Below are 13,737 nucleotides of genomic sequence, written 5' to 3'. Positions count from 1 at the left end.
ACCTCTCACTTTCCCACATTATACTCCATCTGCCAAATGTTTGCCCACTCACTTAGCCTGTCTATATCCCTTTGCAGGTTCTTTGAGTCCTCTGCACAACTTGCTTTCCCACCCATCTTTGTATCATCCGCAAACTTGGCTACATTACACTCCGTCCCTTCATCCAAGTCACTAATGTAGATTGTAAATAGTTGAAGCCCCAGCACCGATCCCTGTGGCACCCCACTAGTTACCATTTGCCAACTTGACCCACTTATCCCAACTCTCTGCTTTCTGTTAGTTAGCCAATTCTCTATCCATGCTAATATATTACCCCCAATTCCGTGAGCTCTTATCTTATGCAGTAACCTTTTATGTGGCACCTTATCGAATGCCTTCTGGAAATCCAAATACTGTACACCACATCCACTGGTTCACCTTTGTCTACCCTGCTCGTTATCTCCTCAAAGAACTCCAGCAAATTTGTTAAACATGATTTCCCTTTCATAAAACCATGCTGACTCTGCTTGACTGCATTATGATTTTCCAAATGCCCTGCTACTGCTTCCTTAATGAAGGACTCCAGCATTTTCTCAACGACAGATGTTAGGCTAACTGGTCTATAGTTTCCTGCTTTCTGTCTCCCTCCTTTCTTAAATAGGGGTGTTACACTTGCGGTTTTCCAATCCGCTGGGACCTCTCCAGAGTCCAGGGAATTTTGGTATATTGCAACCAATGCATCCACTATCTCTGCATCCACTTCTTTTAAGACCCTGAGATGCAGGCCATCTGGTCCAGAGGACTTGTCATCTTTTAGTCCTATTATTTTGCCAAGTACTATTTCCTTAGTGACAGTGATTGTCTTTAGTTCCCCCCTCCCTGTGGCCCCTTGATTATCCATTATTGGGATGTTGTTAGTGTCTTCTACCGTGAAGAGAGATACAAAATATTTGTTCAGGGTCTCTGCCATTTCCCCTCTCACCCCTCGACCCGGCCTCCAATCTCACCCCTTGACCCAGCCCCTGATTTCTCCAGCACTGATCTGAATCCATACCAGCCCGCATCCAACCCGCCAACTTCCGGTTTTAACAGAGGCGGGACAGGGGCAGGCAACCAACCAGCTCCTAGCAGGCGGGTTGGCAATTTAAATATTATAATGAGGCTGCGTGCCTCATATTTATCCACCATTTCAAATTTAACCCGACGACTAAAGAGAGACGAGGACTGCTGGATTCAGGAGGTAAGTGCCCTTCCACATACCTGGTGGATCGAACTTAACTGTTTCACCAACCCCTCGCAATCGGACACCCCTCAACCCTTCTGATCTCCCCTCCCCCACGAGGCCTCCGATCTCCCCCGAGGCCTCCGATCTCACCCACAACCCTGCCTCCGATCTCATCCCCTGCTCCGGCCTCCGATCTCCCCCCGCCCTGCTCTAGTAGCCAACCTTACCCGTTGCTCCAACCTCCGATCTCCCCCCGCCCTGCTCCAGCCACCAATCTCACCTGCTGCTCCGGCCTCCAATCTCACCCCTCGACCCGACCTCTGATATCACCAACCCCCCACCTCCCCAGGCTTCCGATCTCACCCCTCAACCCGGCCTCCAATCTCACCCCTTGACCCGGCCTCTGATTTATCCACCACCTCAATCCAGCTCTTTCCCGGCCTCCGAGTAAAAGAGCCCAATTGTCACAAAGATCTAATTTGATCACAGAAAAATGGAAACTAGCACATAGGGGAAAGAGACGAGACTGATATTCAAATAAATTTATGCCTCTAAATTGTAGGAAAAAATTGCTTGTGTTTTTCTACAGATGTTCTAGACATTTTCCTCCTAGTGATTAGCTAAAATTACATCCAGACAAAAATCCTCTGGATGAGCCCCAGCCTCGAAGAAAATAAAAACATGCATTTTCTAAATTTCCAGGATGACTCCAGTGTAAACCTTTTCACAAACAGCACTATATTTTCCTTTTTCTCATCCTGTCATTTTTACTAAATTTTTGGTGATTTTTTTTATTAATCAAGGTAAGGTCCAACAGTGTTGGAGAATGAATAAGTGCCTTTTTGCATCTGATCTTTGTATGAAGCATTTTAAGGATTGGATACAAGCAAAACCTTGCTCTGCACTGACTGTTTTTTTCATCAATTTTCTCCCCTGCTCACCTGAACACACTGATTCGTGCTGCGGTATAGTTCCACAGATATTGGCAGCCCTCCCATACCTCAGTTAAGTGGCTGTTTTTGAGTCAATATAGTGAGTGTTGATGGTAGGGTTGCCAATCCTTCAGGATTATCCTGAAGTCTCCAGGAATGAGAGACACTGCCACGAGCAACTCAGGAGAAAAAAAAATGGTGTCTCTTTTCTTAAATTTTCTTTGAACAATTTTGTTTATTAGATACAAAAATATTTGAGATGGTGAAAAAAAGGCTGTTTGACTGGCGAGGCGGTTGGAGGTCTTTTGATGATATCTGCAAGAATACATGCAAAGTTGGCAACCCTAGCTGATGGGCTACTTAACTGTACAGGCATTGCATAAAGCCTGATCCTTCCACGCTAACATCAACGTATGAGAACTCTCCAACGGAAGTTACTGGATAGCAATTGGGCATGGATGATCTGGTTGACTTTTCTTTCTTCCTTAGCCTGGAGGTAGTGAGGGCATTTGCAGTCCCCGGCTGCTTCCCTAGCTGAGATCAGCGAACTCTGTACAAACATAGATTATACTATGAACCTTCTAGTTTATATAGCTCATCATCAAAACATGCAGTGCATTTATCTAATATGCTATTAGATGAAATCAGCAGATAGCTTTATCCTTAATACAGCATTTCCATTTCTCACAACAGTCACCCATTTGTGGCCTCTAATTAAAACTACCAACTTATGATTGTTAGTGAATTATGGACAGTCATGTGATGTGGATTTATATGCAGTAGCAACTGAAACTGGGAACTATCCAAAATAATTTCACCACAGTCTGACAATAGATTTCTCCTAATTAATCTGAGCTGGATTCAGATGTATGTATGTCTCTGAAGTGAAATGAGAATATGTAATTCCATTATTGCTCACCTAATTGTATATTCTCTTTATAATTTGAAGGAAATTACAGCAAGGTTTATCATGGAGGAGCTGAAGGGTAATTCACTCAATGCAGCTCTTAAATATTACCCAGAAGTGAGAAAAATATTAGATCATGCAAGCATATGCGCTGTATGTGAAAAAAGCTTTCTGAACACTTGGCTTGAATGTGTGAACTTTGTTGATGTAACAAAGGTAAAATATTTTGTTTCAAATATATTAGATACATAAATAAACATGGGGCAGATATTTGGATGAAATAATTTGATTTTTAAAATAAGACAGAACAGAAGCTTATGAAGATTCCAAGAGAAATAAATTAAGCGTTCAATATGGCAGGCGGCATGTGTGCGCACATTCTGCGCTGAAAGTACACTGCCTGCCATAGTGGTAAAGGCTCCTCCTGCATAGGTGTCCAGGACCCATGCCTGAAATAGGCATTAGACTCTTTGCAGATGGAACTAGGGGACCCAGTGCCTGTTTCAGGCCCATGAAAGGAATTTCCAGGCCAGGAGCCTCCTGATTCCTGGCTAGTATGCAAAGTGAAGACAAGTGTGGTGGCCAGTGGAAGTAGAGCCCACTCTGGAGTACAGGCCTGGGTTGTGGACTGGGTCCCTGCAGAATTAAGAAAAACATTAACAGCATTTCAGCCCTCTTATGACAGGGTTGATAGGCTGTTTAAACAATGTTTTAAACAATGTTTTCGATGGAGTGGGGACCCTCAGCCGGGATTCCCAGCGAAATTGAAACAGAATAATATTGGCCCAGAAATTCGGGTCTCCACAGGTGAGTACGCATGGGGTACTCACCCGTAAGCCCAATGGAAGTGCCGGTTTCGTGCATGCACTGCGCATGCGTGGGAAACTGGCACTTCCGTTCCCCTGAAAGAAGGGGTTAAGAGGTGGAACGCGTGCGCAGGAGAGGCTGCGCGTGTGCATTGAACTTACTTTTTTTTGCAGGTTTTCCCGGGAAGGTAAGTCTCCAGAAGTTAGACATGTAAAAAGCAGTCGCAAGGCCTGCTTTTTACAAGGTAAGTGGTGAATTAATTAAAATTAAAACATTTTTTCCACAGGTTTATTATTTTTAAATACGTTAAAGAAAGGTAAGTTTATTTTTAGCCCCGTTAGAAAATAAAATTATTTTTTTCAAAAATTTAAATTATTGTTTAAAATAGTTATTTCATGTAATTTATAGTTTATTTTAAAAATGTGATTTAAAAAAAAAATTATTTGAAGGTTTAGTGATGTTTTGGGGCTTGTAGTATTTATAGGTTTAACAGGTTCCTGTCAAACTTATGAATGAAGCATTCCCTGCTACCATTGGCTCTCCATGGCCCACGTGATCCCAGGGGACGCATCAAAATAACCGCGCCCCTGGGATACGCAAGAACTGCACGCCGGCAGTTGGAGGAGGCCCAGGATCGGAATTCCACGGGGGCCCACAGCTCAACGGCCGCGCGCAAGGTAAGTGCAGGTCGAGGGCTTGCACCCACGGGAAGCCCCCGACCTGAATTTCTGGGCCAATGTGAGCACCTGTGATGTGCCCCTATTGCTGTGGGTGCCTGCTGTTGGTATTATAATGACCTCCCCCTGATCCTGCATACTTTGGTGGGGTCAGCACTGAAGGTCACCAGTGGCTGCATCCTGGAACTTAGGCCAGAATGGATGGCCTGCAGATATTCAGGGCCAATGAATCTCTCAGCCATTGCTCATTTTTTATTTTTTTATTTTAGGTTTATTAATAATACTAAAAATATATATGGGAATATGCCTGTGGGTCAGAAATTGAAACAGAATAATAATTTAGCAAAATGTAGCCTTTTAAAACTATTCTATTGATTAATGCCATCATAGCATGAGCCTGTCTCTTTATGGTCTGAGTGGCAAATTATCTGACAAACATTTCATAAATAAAATAATTCAAGTGCAAATTTTCAGTCCCACCTGCAATTTATTTTATAGATTTAATCTAAAACATCAAGTTTATAACATTGTTTTGTGATTTATATTATTTTTCTTTTTCATCTTTCAGGAAATTAGCATGACCAGGCCTGTTCGCATTGTCCCTGTCCGAGTCTTGCTTTGTTCATACAAATGTTTCAATGAATCAGGCCATCAATACTACGGGATAGCAGTACTATGAGTAACCTGACAATATTGGATAATGAACATTGAAGATCAGCTTTATAGCAGTGAACTGCAAATAACGTACATTTTAGGTTGTGATTTAAGAAATAACAAGAGAAGATCTCATAGTTTACAATGATAAAGTATAGGCTGTTCACAGATCACATATTTTCCATATCCCCAAGCACTAGAATACAATATGCTATTTATATCATGCCTGTTTCAAAAATGTCTTGATTTTTTTTGTTCAGTTTTAATGTTAATTAATTGGTGAACTGCCTTTTGGGAGAGTGAAAATGTACTTTGTGACCTCATATTGTCTTTTCATACTGATGCTTAAGTTCCTGCTTAAAATAACTTCTGTGATATACCTACAACAGAAATGTACTTTTCTGTCTTTTGCCTGCCTCCTTATGAATTGGAAGTGGAGCGCAGAGTTCAAGATGCACATGTTAGAACAGCCATGTTACACTTATTCCACTCGGACAGCTTATAAATCAATGATTTATGTCATGTTGGACATCTTTCCAAAGATTGACAAAATGGTTAGATCAGTGCTTTTTTGTGGTGTTATAACCTCACAGGTAACACCAAAGTTCATTGTGCCTACAGATGTCTAAAGGGGCTGTTACTTGCAGCTATCCTCAAATTTTTACCAAACATTGCTGTCTGGACTTATCTGCTAAAGCTTATCTGAAGTTTAAGATATCTGTTCTCACCTCAGTTGCCTTATCTATACAAAGAGGGCCAGCCTCCTGTGTACTACAGGATTGGACTCCTATGGTATGTGGAAGATGTTGAGTGAGAAAGAAAGTAACATCTTCTTCATTCAGTGAAAGCATTCATCCAACCATCCATTCTTCCATCCCTCCTTTGGGCTGGAATTTTCCTTACCTTGGTGGATCCGGTGCGGCCGGTGTCCGTGGCGTGTCCTGGCCCTGCTGCTGGCTCCATCCCGCTGTACAGAATGAACTTACCTTAATGGAGTCTATTAAGCCCGCCCAGCGCGTTACCCGGCTGAATTAGATGGAGCGGGTCTGGTGACGTCACTAATGACACGTTTTAAGCCGGGATCCTTAAAGGGACCATGGCCACATTAAATTTTAAGTTCAATCTAATATAGTGAGTGTTGAATCTTTACTGTACAATCATATAATAAAAGTTATATATAAGTGATATACCTTAAATAGCTACAGAGACTGGTAGTTATAACTCAAACAGTTGGCTTTTAATAGCTTAGAACTGGACAGAACAGAACACACATGTTAGCCTTCTGACCAGCTTCTCAGAAGTGAACTAGGAGGCGGAGCCAGAGGCGAAGTAACAGATCAGGACAACCAATGGCACAGCAGAGTGGTATACAGTACATCAGCATTCCTGGCCAACCAAGAAAACAGCAGGGTTACAATAGATTACAATAAGAAACTATACACAGGTAGAATAAGGTATATACTTATAAGACTTATTTCACCACATTCACCCCTCCTATAAGTTAAGTCTGACCGGGGTTTTACAGTTCGTAGTGAGCGACGTAGCGTCGGCCGAGGAACCTCTTGGGGGACTTGCTCAGGTTCCTCCGCCGTCCCGGCGTCTGCTGGGTTTTCCAAAACGACGTTTTGTACGTCTTGTACCTCCGGGCATCTCACCCCCACAGGCAGCGCATCACGGTGCTCCACACCCGCATCTTTGCTAGCAGCATCGCTCTCTCTCTCTTCTCCTGCCGGAGCCAGGTCCTTTATTGAAACAGTATCCTCACGTCCATCAGGGTATTGAATATATGCGTACTGAGGATTGGCGTGGAGGAGCTGTACTTCCTCCACTAGGGGATCAGTCTTATGACCTCTCACATGTTTTCGTAGCAGTACAGTGCCCGGGGACATCAACCACCTGGGTAGTGAAATACCTGAGGAAGATTTCCTGGGGAAACCGAACATCCTCTCATGAGGAGTAGCATTTGTTGCGGTGCACAGCAGAGACCTTATGGAATGCAGTACATCGGGAAGAACTTCCTGCCAGCGAGAGGTCGGTAGGCCTTTCGATTTTAAAGACAGAACGACTGCCTTCCACACTGTCGCATTCTCCCTCTCAACCTGCCCATTGCCCCGGGGGTTGTAGCTAGTGGTTCTACTAGTAGCAATCCCTTTTGATAGTAAGAACCGGCGTAACTCATCACTCATAAACGACGTCCCTCTGTCGCTATGGATATAGTTGGGCATACCGAACAGACAGAATAAGTTGCAGAGGCTTTTGATTACCGTAGCACTGGTCATGTCCGGGCAGGGAATGGCAAAGGGGAAACGAGAGTATTCATCTATAACGTTGAGGAAATAGACATTACGATCAACCGATGGGAGAGGACCTTTGAAATCAAGGCTTAGGCGCTCGAATGGCCGAGTTGCCTTGATGAGGTGAGCTTGTTCGGGCCTGTAGAAGCGGGATTTGCATTACGCACAAACGCGGCAGGCTCTGGTCATCGTTCGGACCTCCTCAATGGAGTAGGGTAAGTTGCGAGACTTGATGAAGTGATTCAATCGGGTGATTCCTGGGTGGCAGAGTGCGTCGTGGAGACTTTGGAGCTTGTCAGTACTAAGGCTGGCACATACCCCTTGAGATAGGGCATTGGGTGGCTCGTTGAGTGCTCCTGGCCTGTACATAATATCATAGTCGTAAGTGGACAGTTCTATCCGCCATCTTAGGATCTTGTCATTTTTTATCTTGCCTCTCTGCTTCGTGTTAAACATGAAGGCCACAGACCGCTGGTCAGTGAGGAGTGTGAAACGTTTGCCAGCGAGATAATGTCTCCAATGTCTGACCGCCTCGATAATTGCTTGTGCTTCCTTCTCAACGGAAGAATGCCTGACTTCAGGACCCTGTAGTGTACGGGAAAAGAAGGCTACCGGTCTCCCGGCCTGGTTGAGGGTTGCAGCCAACGCGAAATCAGAAGCATCGCTCTCTACCTGGAAGGGTATCCTCTCATCTACAGCACATACCACGGCCTTTTCAATGTCCCGTTTGATGTTGGTAAATGCCTCCTGCGCTTCTACTGATAGAGGGAAGGACGTCGACTTGATAAGGGCTCGGGCTTTGTCTGAATAGTTGGCCACCCACTGAGCATAATAAGAGAAGAATCCCAGACACCTTCTTAAGGCCTTAGGGTTATGTGGCAGTGGTAGTTCTTTAAGCGGGCGTAATCATTCAGGGTCGGGCCCGATTACCCCATTCTCTACCACACAGCCGAGAATACACAGACGAGTAGTGTTGAAAGTACATTTGTGCTCGTTATAGGTCAGGTTTAGCTTTTGGGCAGTCTCTAGAAATTTAGCGAGATTCCGGTCATGCTCCTGTTGGTCGCGTCCACAGATAGTAACATTGTCCAGGTATGGAAATGTTGCCTCCAACGCATTCTCATCTACCATACAGTCCATTTCCCGTTGGAAAACGGAAACTCCATTCGTGACCCCGAAGGGTACCCTAAGGAATTGGTACAGGTGCCCATTTGCTTCAAAAGCCGTATAAGGACAGTCATCTACTTTTATGGGGAGCTGGTGATAGGCAGACTTTAAGTCAATAGTGGAAAACACACGATACTGGGCAATCTGGTTCACCATCTCGGAGATGCGAGGCAAGGGATAAGCGTCTAGTTGCGTATATATGTTGATGGTCTGGCTGTAGTCAACCACGAGCCGTTTCTTTTCGTTAGTTTTAACCACCACTACCTGAGCACGCCACGGGCTATTACTATTTTCGATGATACCCTCCCGCTGTAGCCTTCCTACTTCTTCTTTTATAAATTTTTTATCTTCCGAACTGTACCGTCGACTTTTGGTCGCGATAGGTCTACAGTTTGGGGCGAGGTTCGCAAACAGGGATGGCGGGCTTATCTTTAAAGTGGAGAGGCCGCAAACTGTGAGCGGGGGCTGGGATCCACCATATGCAAGTGTGACGCTCTCGTGGTGGCACTGGAAATCCTGGCCTAGAATTAGTTTCACGCAGAGCTGCGGCAACACAAGGAGTTTAAAATCTTTATACTCTGTGCCCTTAACAGTCAGTGTTACTTTACAGAAACCGATTACCTCCGAAGTGAGGGACTTAGATGCCATCGCGATTTTGCTCCGTGTAGGGTACACCTTTAGTGAGTACGGTTTGATGAGGCTAGGGTGAATAAAACTCTCAGTACTCCCGCAATCGATTAAACACTTCGTCGGGCGTCCGTTTACCTTAACGTCCATCATAGACTTTGATAGTGGATGCGGTCTGGACTGGTCAACCGTGACTGAGGCTATCGTAGATCCGTAGACGGCCGCTAAGACGGTATCAAATTCTGGGACCACGTGTAGGGCCACGGAGACTGTATCAGGTACAGGATTCCCCTTACATACCTTGCTGAAATGTCCCCGTTTCTTGCACTTGAAACATGTGGCATCTCTCGCAGGACATCGGTGTCTGGGGTGCTTGAGCTGGCCGCAGAAGTAGCATCTTGGTCCGCGGGACATCGCTGCAGTGGTGGGGCTGGGTGGAGACTCCCGTGGTGTAGGGCTGGTCCGAGGCCCAGGCGGAGAGGATGGCGCCTCCTCGCTCGGCGCGCACGAGGCTGAGAGGGCCGCATGGCCTGATGCATAGGTCTCGGAGTTCATCTGCGCCACATCCAGCGATCGAGCTGTAGCCACGGCCATCTTTAGATCCAGAGTGTCCCTTTCAAGCAACCTCTGCCGAATGTAATTCGATTGAAGGCCCGATATAAACGAATCGCGAACCGCTTCTTCCTGGTACAAAATGGCCGTCACGGCCTTGTAGTTGCAGTTCTTCGCCAGGGCCTTTAGACTCTGTAGAAAATCATCCAGTGATTCCTCCAGTAGTTGCCTGCGGGTAGCCAAGAGATGCCTGGCATACACCTCGTTAACAGGCTTCAGGTATTGGGCCTTGAGAGTCGCGAGTGCATCCTCATATGTAGAAGCATCCTCGATTAGCGAGTAAATCCGATGACTTACTAGGTTAGTCAGTAGACCTAGTTTGTTGGCCCCATCATCGAGCGATGCAATGAAATGTTCGAAACACCGGAGCCAATGTGCAAATTTCTTCGATGCGTCCGCCGAATGTGGATCACTGTCTAGACGCTCCGGCTTCAGGAGTCTGTCCATCCCTGGAAGTAATAAGCTATTAAAATTGATATACCTTAAATAGCTACAGAGACTGGTAGTTATAACTCAAACAGTTGGCTTTTAATAGCTTAGAACTGGACAGAACAGAACACACATGTTAGCCTTCTGACCAGCTTCTCAGAAGTGAACTAGGAGGCGGAGCCAGGGGCGAAGTAACAGATCAGGACAATCAATGGCACAGCAGAGTGGTATACAGTACATCAGCATTCCTGGCCAACCAAGAAAACAGCAGGGTTACAATAGATTACAATAGGAAACTATACACAGGTGGAATAAGGTATATACTTATAAGACTTATTTCACCACAATGAGTGACACAGAAATAATTAAATAAAATTATCATTTAGTAATAGGACTCCATCTACAAATATATTCAAGAACATAATTAAAAAAGTATATTAATTGGGAAGTGATTGGTGCTTTAGTCACAAATCTATAGACTTTTGTATCAGTAACTGGTACAAATGAAAGATGTGTGTATAGGTAACATATAAAATGAAGCAGATTTTAACTAATTGTAAAGGGTGGATTTACAACCTTATGCAAGTTCAGCGGAAGAGCTGCGGAATTCCTGAAAAACAGTGTAAGTGGTGCTTACAATGTGTTTCTGGGATTTCTGCAGCTCTTCCATTGAAGTTAACAATGGACAAGTGAGAGAACCTCTGCAGAAATTCACCCTAAAGTCTCAGACTGAAAAAATAAATTAGTCATAATCTGAAAGCAAATTGAACCAATGGAATGAGTGATGAGAATGAAATTGTTACATTTGATGACTTGATTTAACGTGTAATTGGACAATCACAGTATACTGTGAGAAAAACCTGACCAGAAACAACACAAAAATTTATTGAAATGGTATGTCATTTTTTATAGTGCAGATCAATTCACTGCAATTACTGTTCAGTTGGAAGGCAACAGCCGAGAATAGCCTGTGAGAAATTAACATTTACCAGTAGCTTTTCAAGTAGAACAGAATCTCCATCAATCTGTTAGCTACTGTAATCAACATGTTTTTATTTTGGTTTGTTTTCCATGCTGCCAAGTAATCAGCTGGAACAATGGCCACGGAACTCACGCCTCAGGTTGATCGACGTGGTTCCGAGCTGTGTGAATCCCGTGGCCATGCAGGGAAATTTAAAAAAATAGGGGGAAAAGGGCATTTGATTTAAGTGCCTGTAAAGTACCTCATAATGATTTCGTTTGGGTCCCCCGCTGCTGCAGGTCGGGTCAGCTACACGCTGACAGGTGTGAAAAGACGTGTGGGAGTGAGTTGACAGCGGATTTCTGACCCACTGTCAAAAAAAGCAACTTTCCCACCTGACCTGCCACCGATCACACTTGCTACCAGCATGGAAAATTCAGACCTTGATCTCAGACATGCTGGTCCAGGGGTACTAGGTGAAAGCTAGATACTTTTCCTCAGGAAGGGGAGCATCAAGTGGGAGAATCAGACTGTGCTGTCTCCCAAATTTCTCAGCTTGCTCAGAGCATCATTGACAAGCGAGAGATTATGGAATGATATTATAGATACCTAAGAACAGGCTAGCTGCGGCATACCCTCTTTGTAAGAGTTCAATTTTATGTGAATCTAAACAAAGGAGGAATCAGTAAAAATCTCAGATTTATCTTCCCAGGAGATGACATGACTAGTGGGTAACTAAATGGTGTATGTGGCTGCACCATGTCTGGATGGGGTGGGTTTGATGCATTAAATTGACTTTTTCTGTACTTCTTTTCATATGTTCATATTTTATTAGACAAATTTGTAGTCACAATCTGCCAGATCATAGAATGGTACAGCACAGAAGGACGCTGTTCGACCCATCATACTTGTGTTAGCGCTTTGAACGAGCTATCCAATTAGTCCCACTCCCCTGCCCTTTCTCCATAGCCCTGCAAATTTTTCCCCTTCAAGTATTTAACCAATTGCTTTTTGAAAGGTTTAATTGAATCTGCTTCCACCACCCTTTCAGGCAGTGCATTCCAGATCTTAACAACTCACAGTGCTTAAAAAGAAATCTCCTTATCTTACCTCTGCTTCTTTTGCCAATTACCTTAAATCTGTGTCCTCTGGTCCTGCTGCCACTGGAAACAGTTTCTCCTTATTTACTTTATCAAAACCCTTCATGATTTTGAAGACCTCTATTAACCCTTTCAGCTGTAAGGAGAACAGCCACAGCTTCTCTCGTCTTTCCACATAACGCAAGTCCTGCACCTTAGTGCCATTCTAGTAGATCTCCTCTGCACCCTCTCTAAGGCCTTGACATCCTTCCTAAAGTGTGGTGCCCAGAATTGAACACAATACTTCAGCTGGGGCCTAACCAGTGATTTCTAAAGATTTAGCATAACTTCCTTGCTTTTGCATTCTATGGACAGGATTTTCCTGAAGGAGGCGGGATGGCGGCGGGAGAGCTGGTTGGTGGGTTCCAGTTCCACTCCCACCTGCAGCCGCGCTCTGAAAATTATTTTCCATAGATTGGCCTTGTTAAGCCCACCCTGCGGGGTTCCTGGTCAATTAATAGGAAGCGGGTCTGATGACGTCATTTGGTGAAGTGTCATCAGCTGGTTTCTTTAAAGGGACCACAGCCACATTGATATTGACAGTTGTGCTGTCAGTGTTTGCAGCACCTCAATGCACAAAGGTCTGCACCCAGACTCACACATGACTCCCTCCATATGCTTATGGAGAGAGTAACAGCACATGGGGAGATTCTTTTCCCTTCACATAGGCAGAAGAGACCTCCCCAGGAGACCAACGCAGTCTGGTTGCACAAACATAAAATTCAAGGAGTAACATTACAGAGCAGCAGGTAACTGACCTGGAGTGAGAGCGGAGGCGGTGCAAATAAACAACGTGGCAGAGGAAGGCCCAGAAGCGGAGGCAGCGGACCTGAACGGGAGCAACTCAACAAAGGCAGAATTGGAAAGAGTGACATCAGAATTAAAAAGTGACATCGGCACAAGGGAAGTGTGGTAAACCACTTTTATCGTTCACTATCGTTACACTATAGTTATCACTGTTATATTGTTATCACTGTTCTCACTGTTGTATCACTATACGAGGTCGCCTCTTGTCACGCTGTTATACCTGGGCTGACCACCGCTGACTCCGCCCATGGCTCCACCTACCTGCCCAGGTATAAAGGTAGTCGACTGGCTGGTATTCCTCTTTGTTGGATCCGATCACCCATGAGGGTGGGCTCTGTTATTTAGTCAATAAAAACCTATAGTTACTTTCCTAACTCGTCGCTTTTCATTGGACGAATTGATAGGTATATCAATTTTATTGACTAAATTTTAAGATGTTTGACCAGCCAGACGCCCAGCCACAGCAGCCTTCAGACGCCGAGCCACAACAATCACAGCAGCCGGCTTGGCTGCGAGCCCT

General features: G+C 44.7%; 1 protein-coding gene across 3 annotated transcripts in view; it reads left to right on the top strand.

The window, feature by feature from the left end:
- Positions 1-6,370, top strand: part of lrrc69 (leucine rich repeat containing 69) — a 93,914-nt gene extending 87,544 nt beyond the window's left edge. For 2 of the 3 annotated variants that reach the window (XM_085992682.1, XM_085992680.1), the window contains 2 exons: positions 3,086-3,259; positions 5,096-6,370. In XM_085992682.1, the coding sequence (XP_085848808.1) occupies positions 3,086-3,259; positions 5,096-5,206 (285 nt within the window). In that variant the 3' untranslated portion in view covers positions 5,207-6,370. The remainder of the gene's footprint in view (positions 1-3,085; positions 3,260-5,095) is intronic. The other variant, XM_085992683.1, reaches the window with a different exon arrangement.
- The last annotated feature ends 7,367 nt before the right edge of the window (positions 6,371-13,737 follow it).

Source organism: Somniosus microcephalus, chromosome 7, assembly GCF_052327205.1.
Source record: "Somniosus microcephalus isolate GS21.2 chromosome 7, FLI_Smic_1.0, whole genome shotgun sequence".
Taxonomy (NCBI): Eukaryota; Metazoa; Chordata; class Chondrichthyes; order Squaliformes; family Somniosidae; genus Somniosus; species Somniosus microcephalus.
Note: the sequence above shows the minus strand (reverse complement) of the source record. Positions and strands in the feature narration are given on the sequence as shown.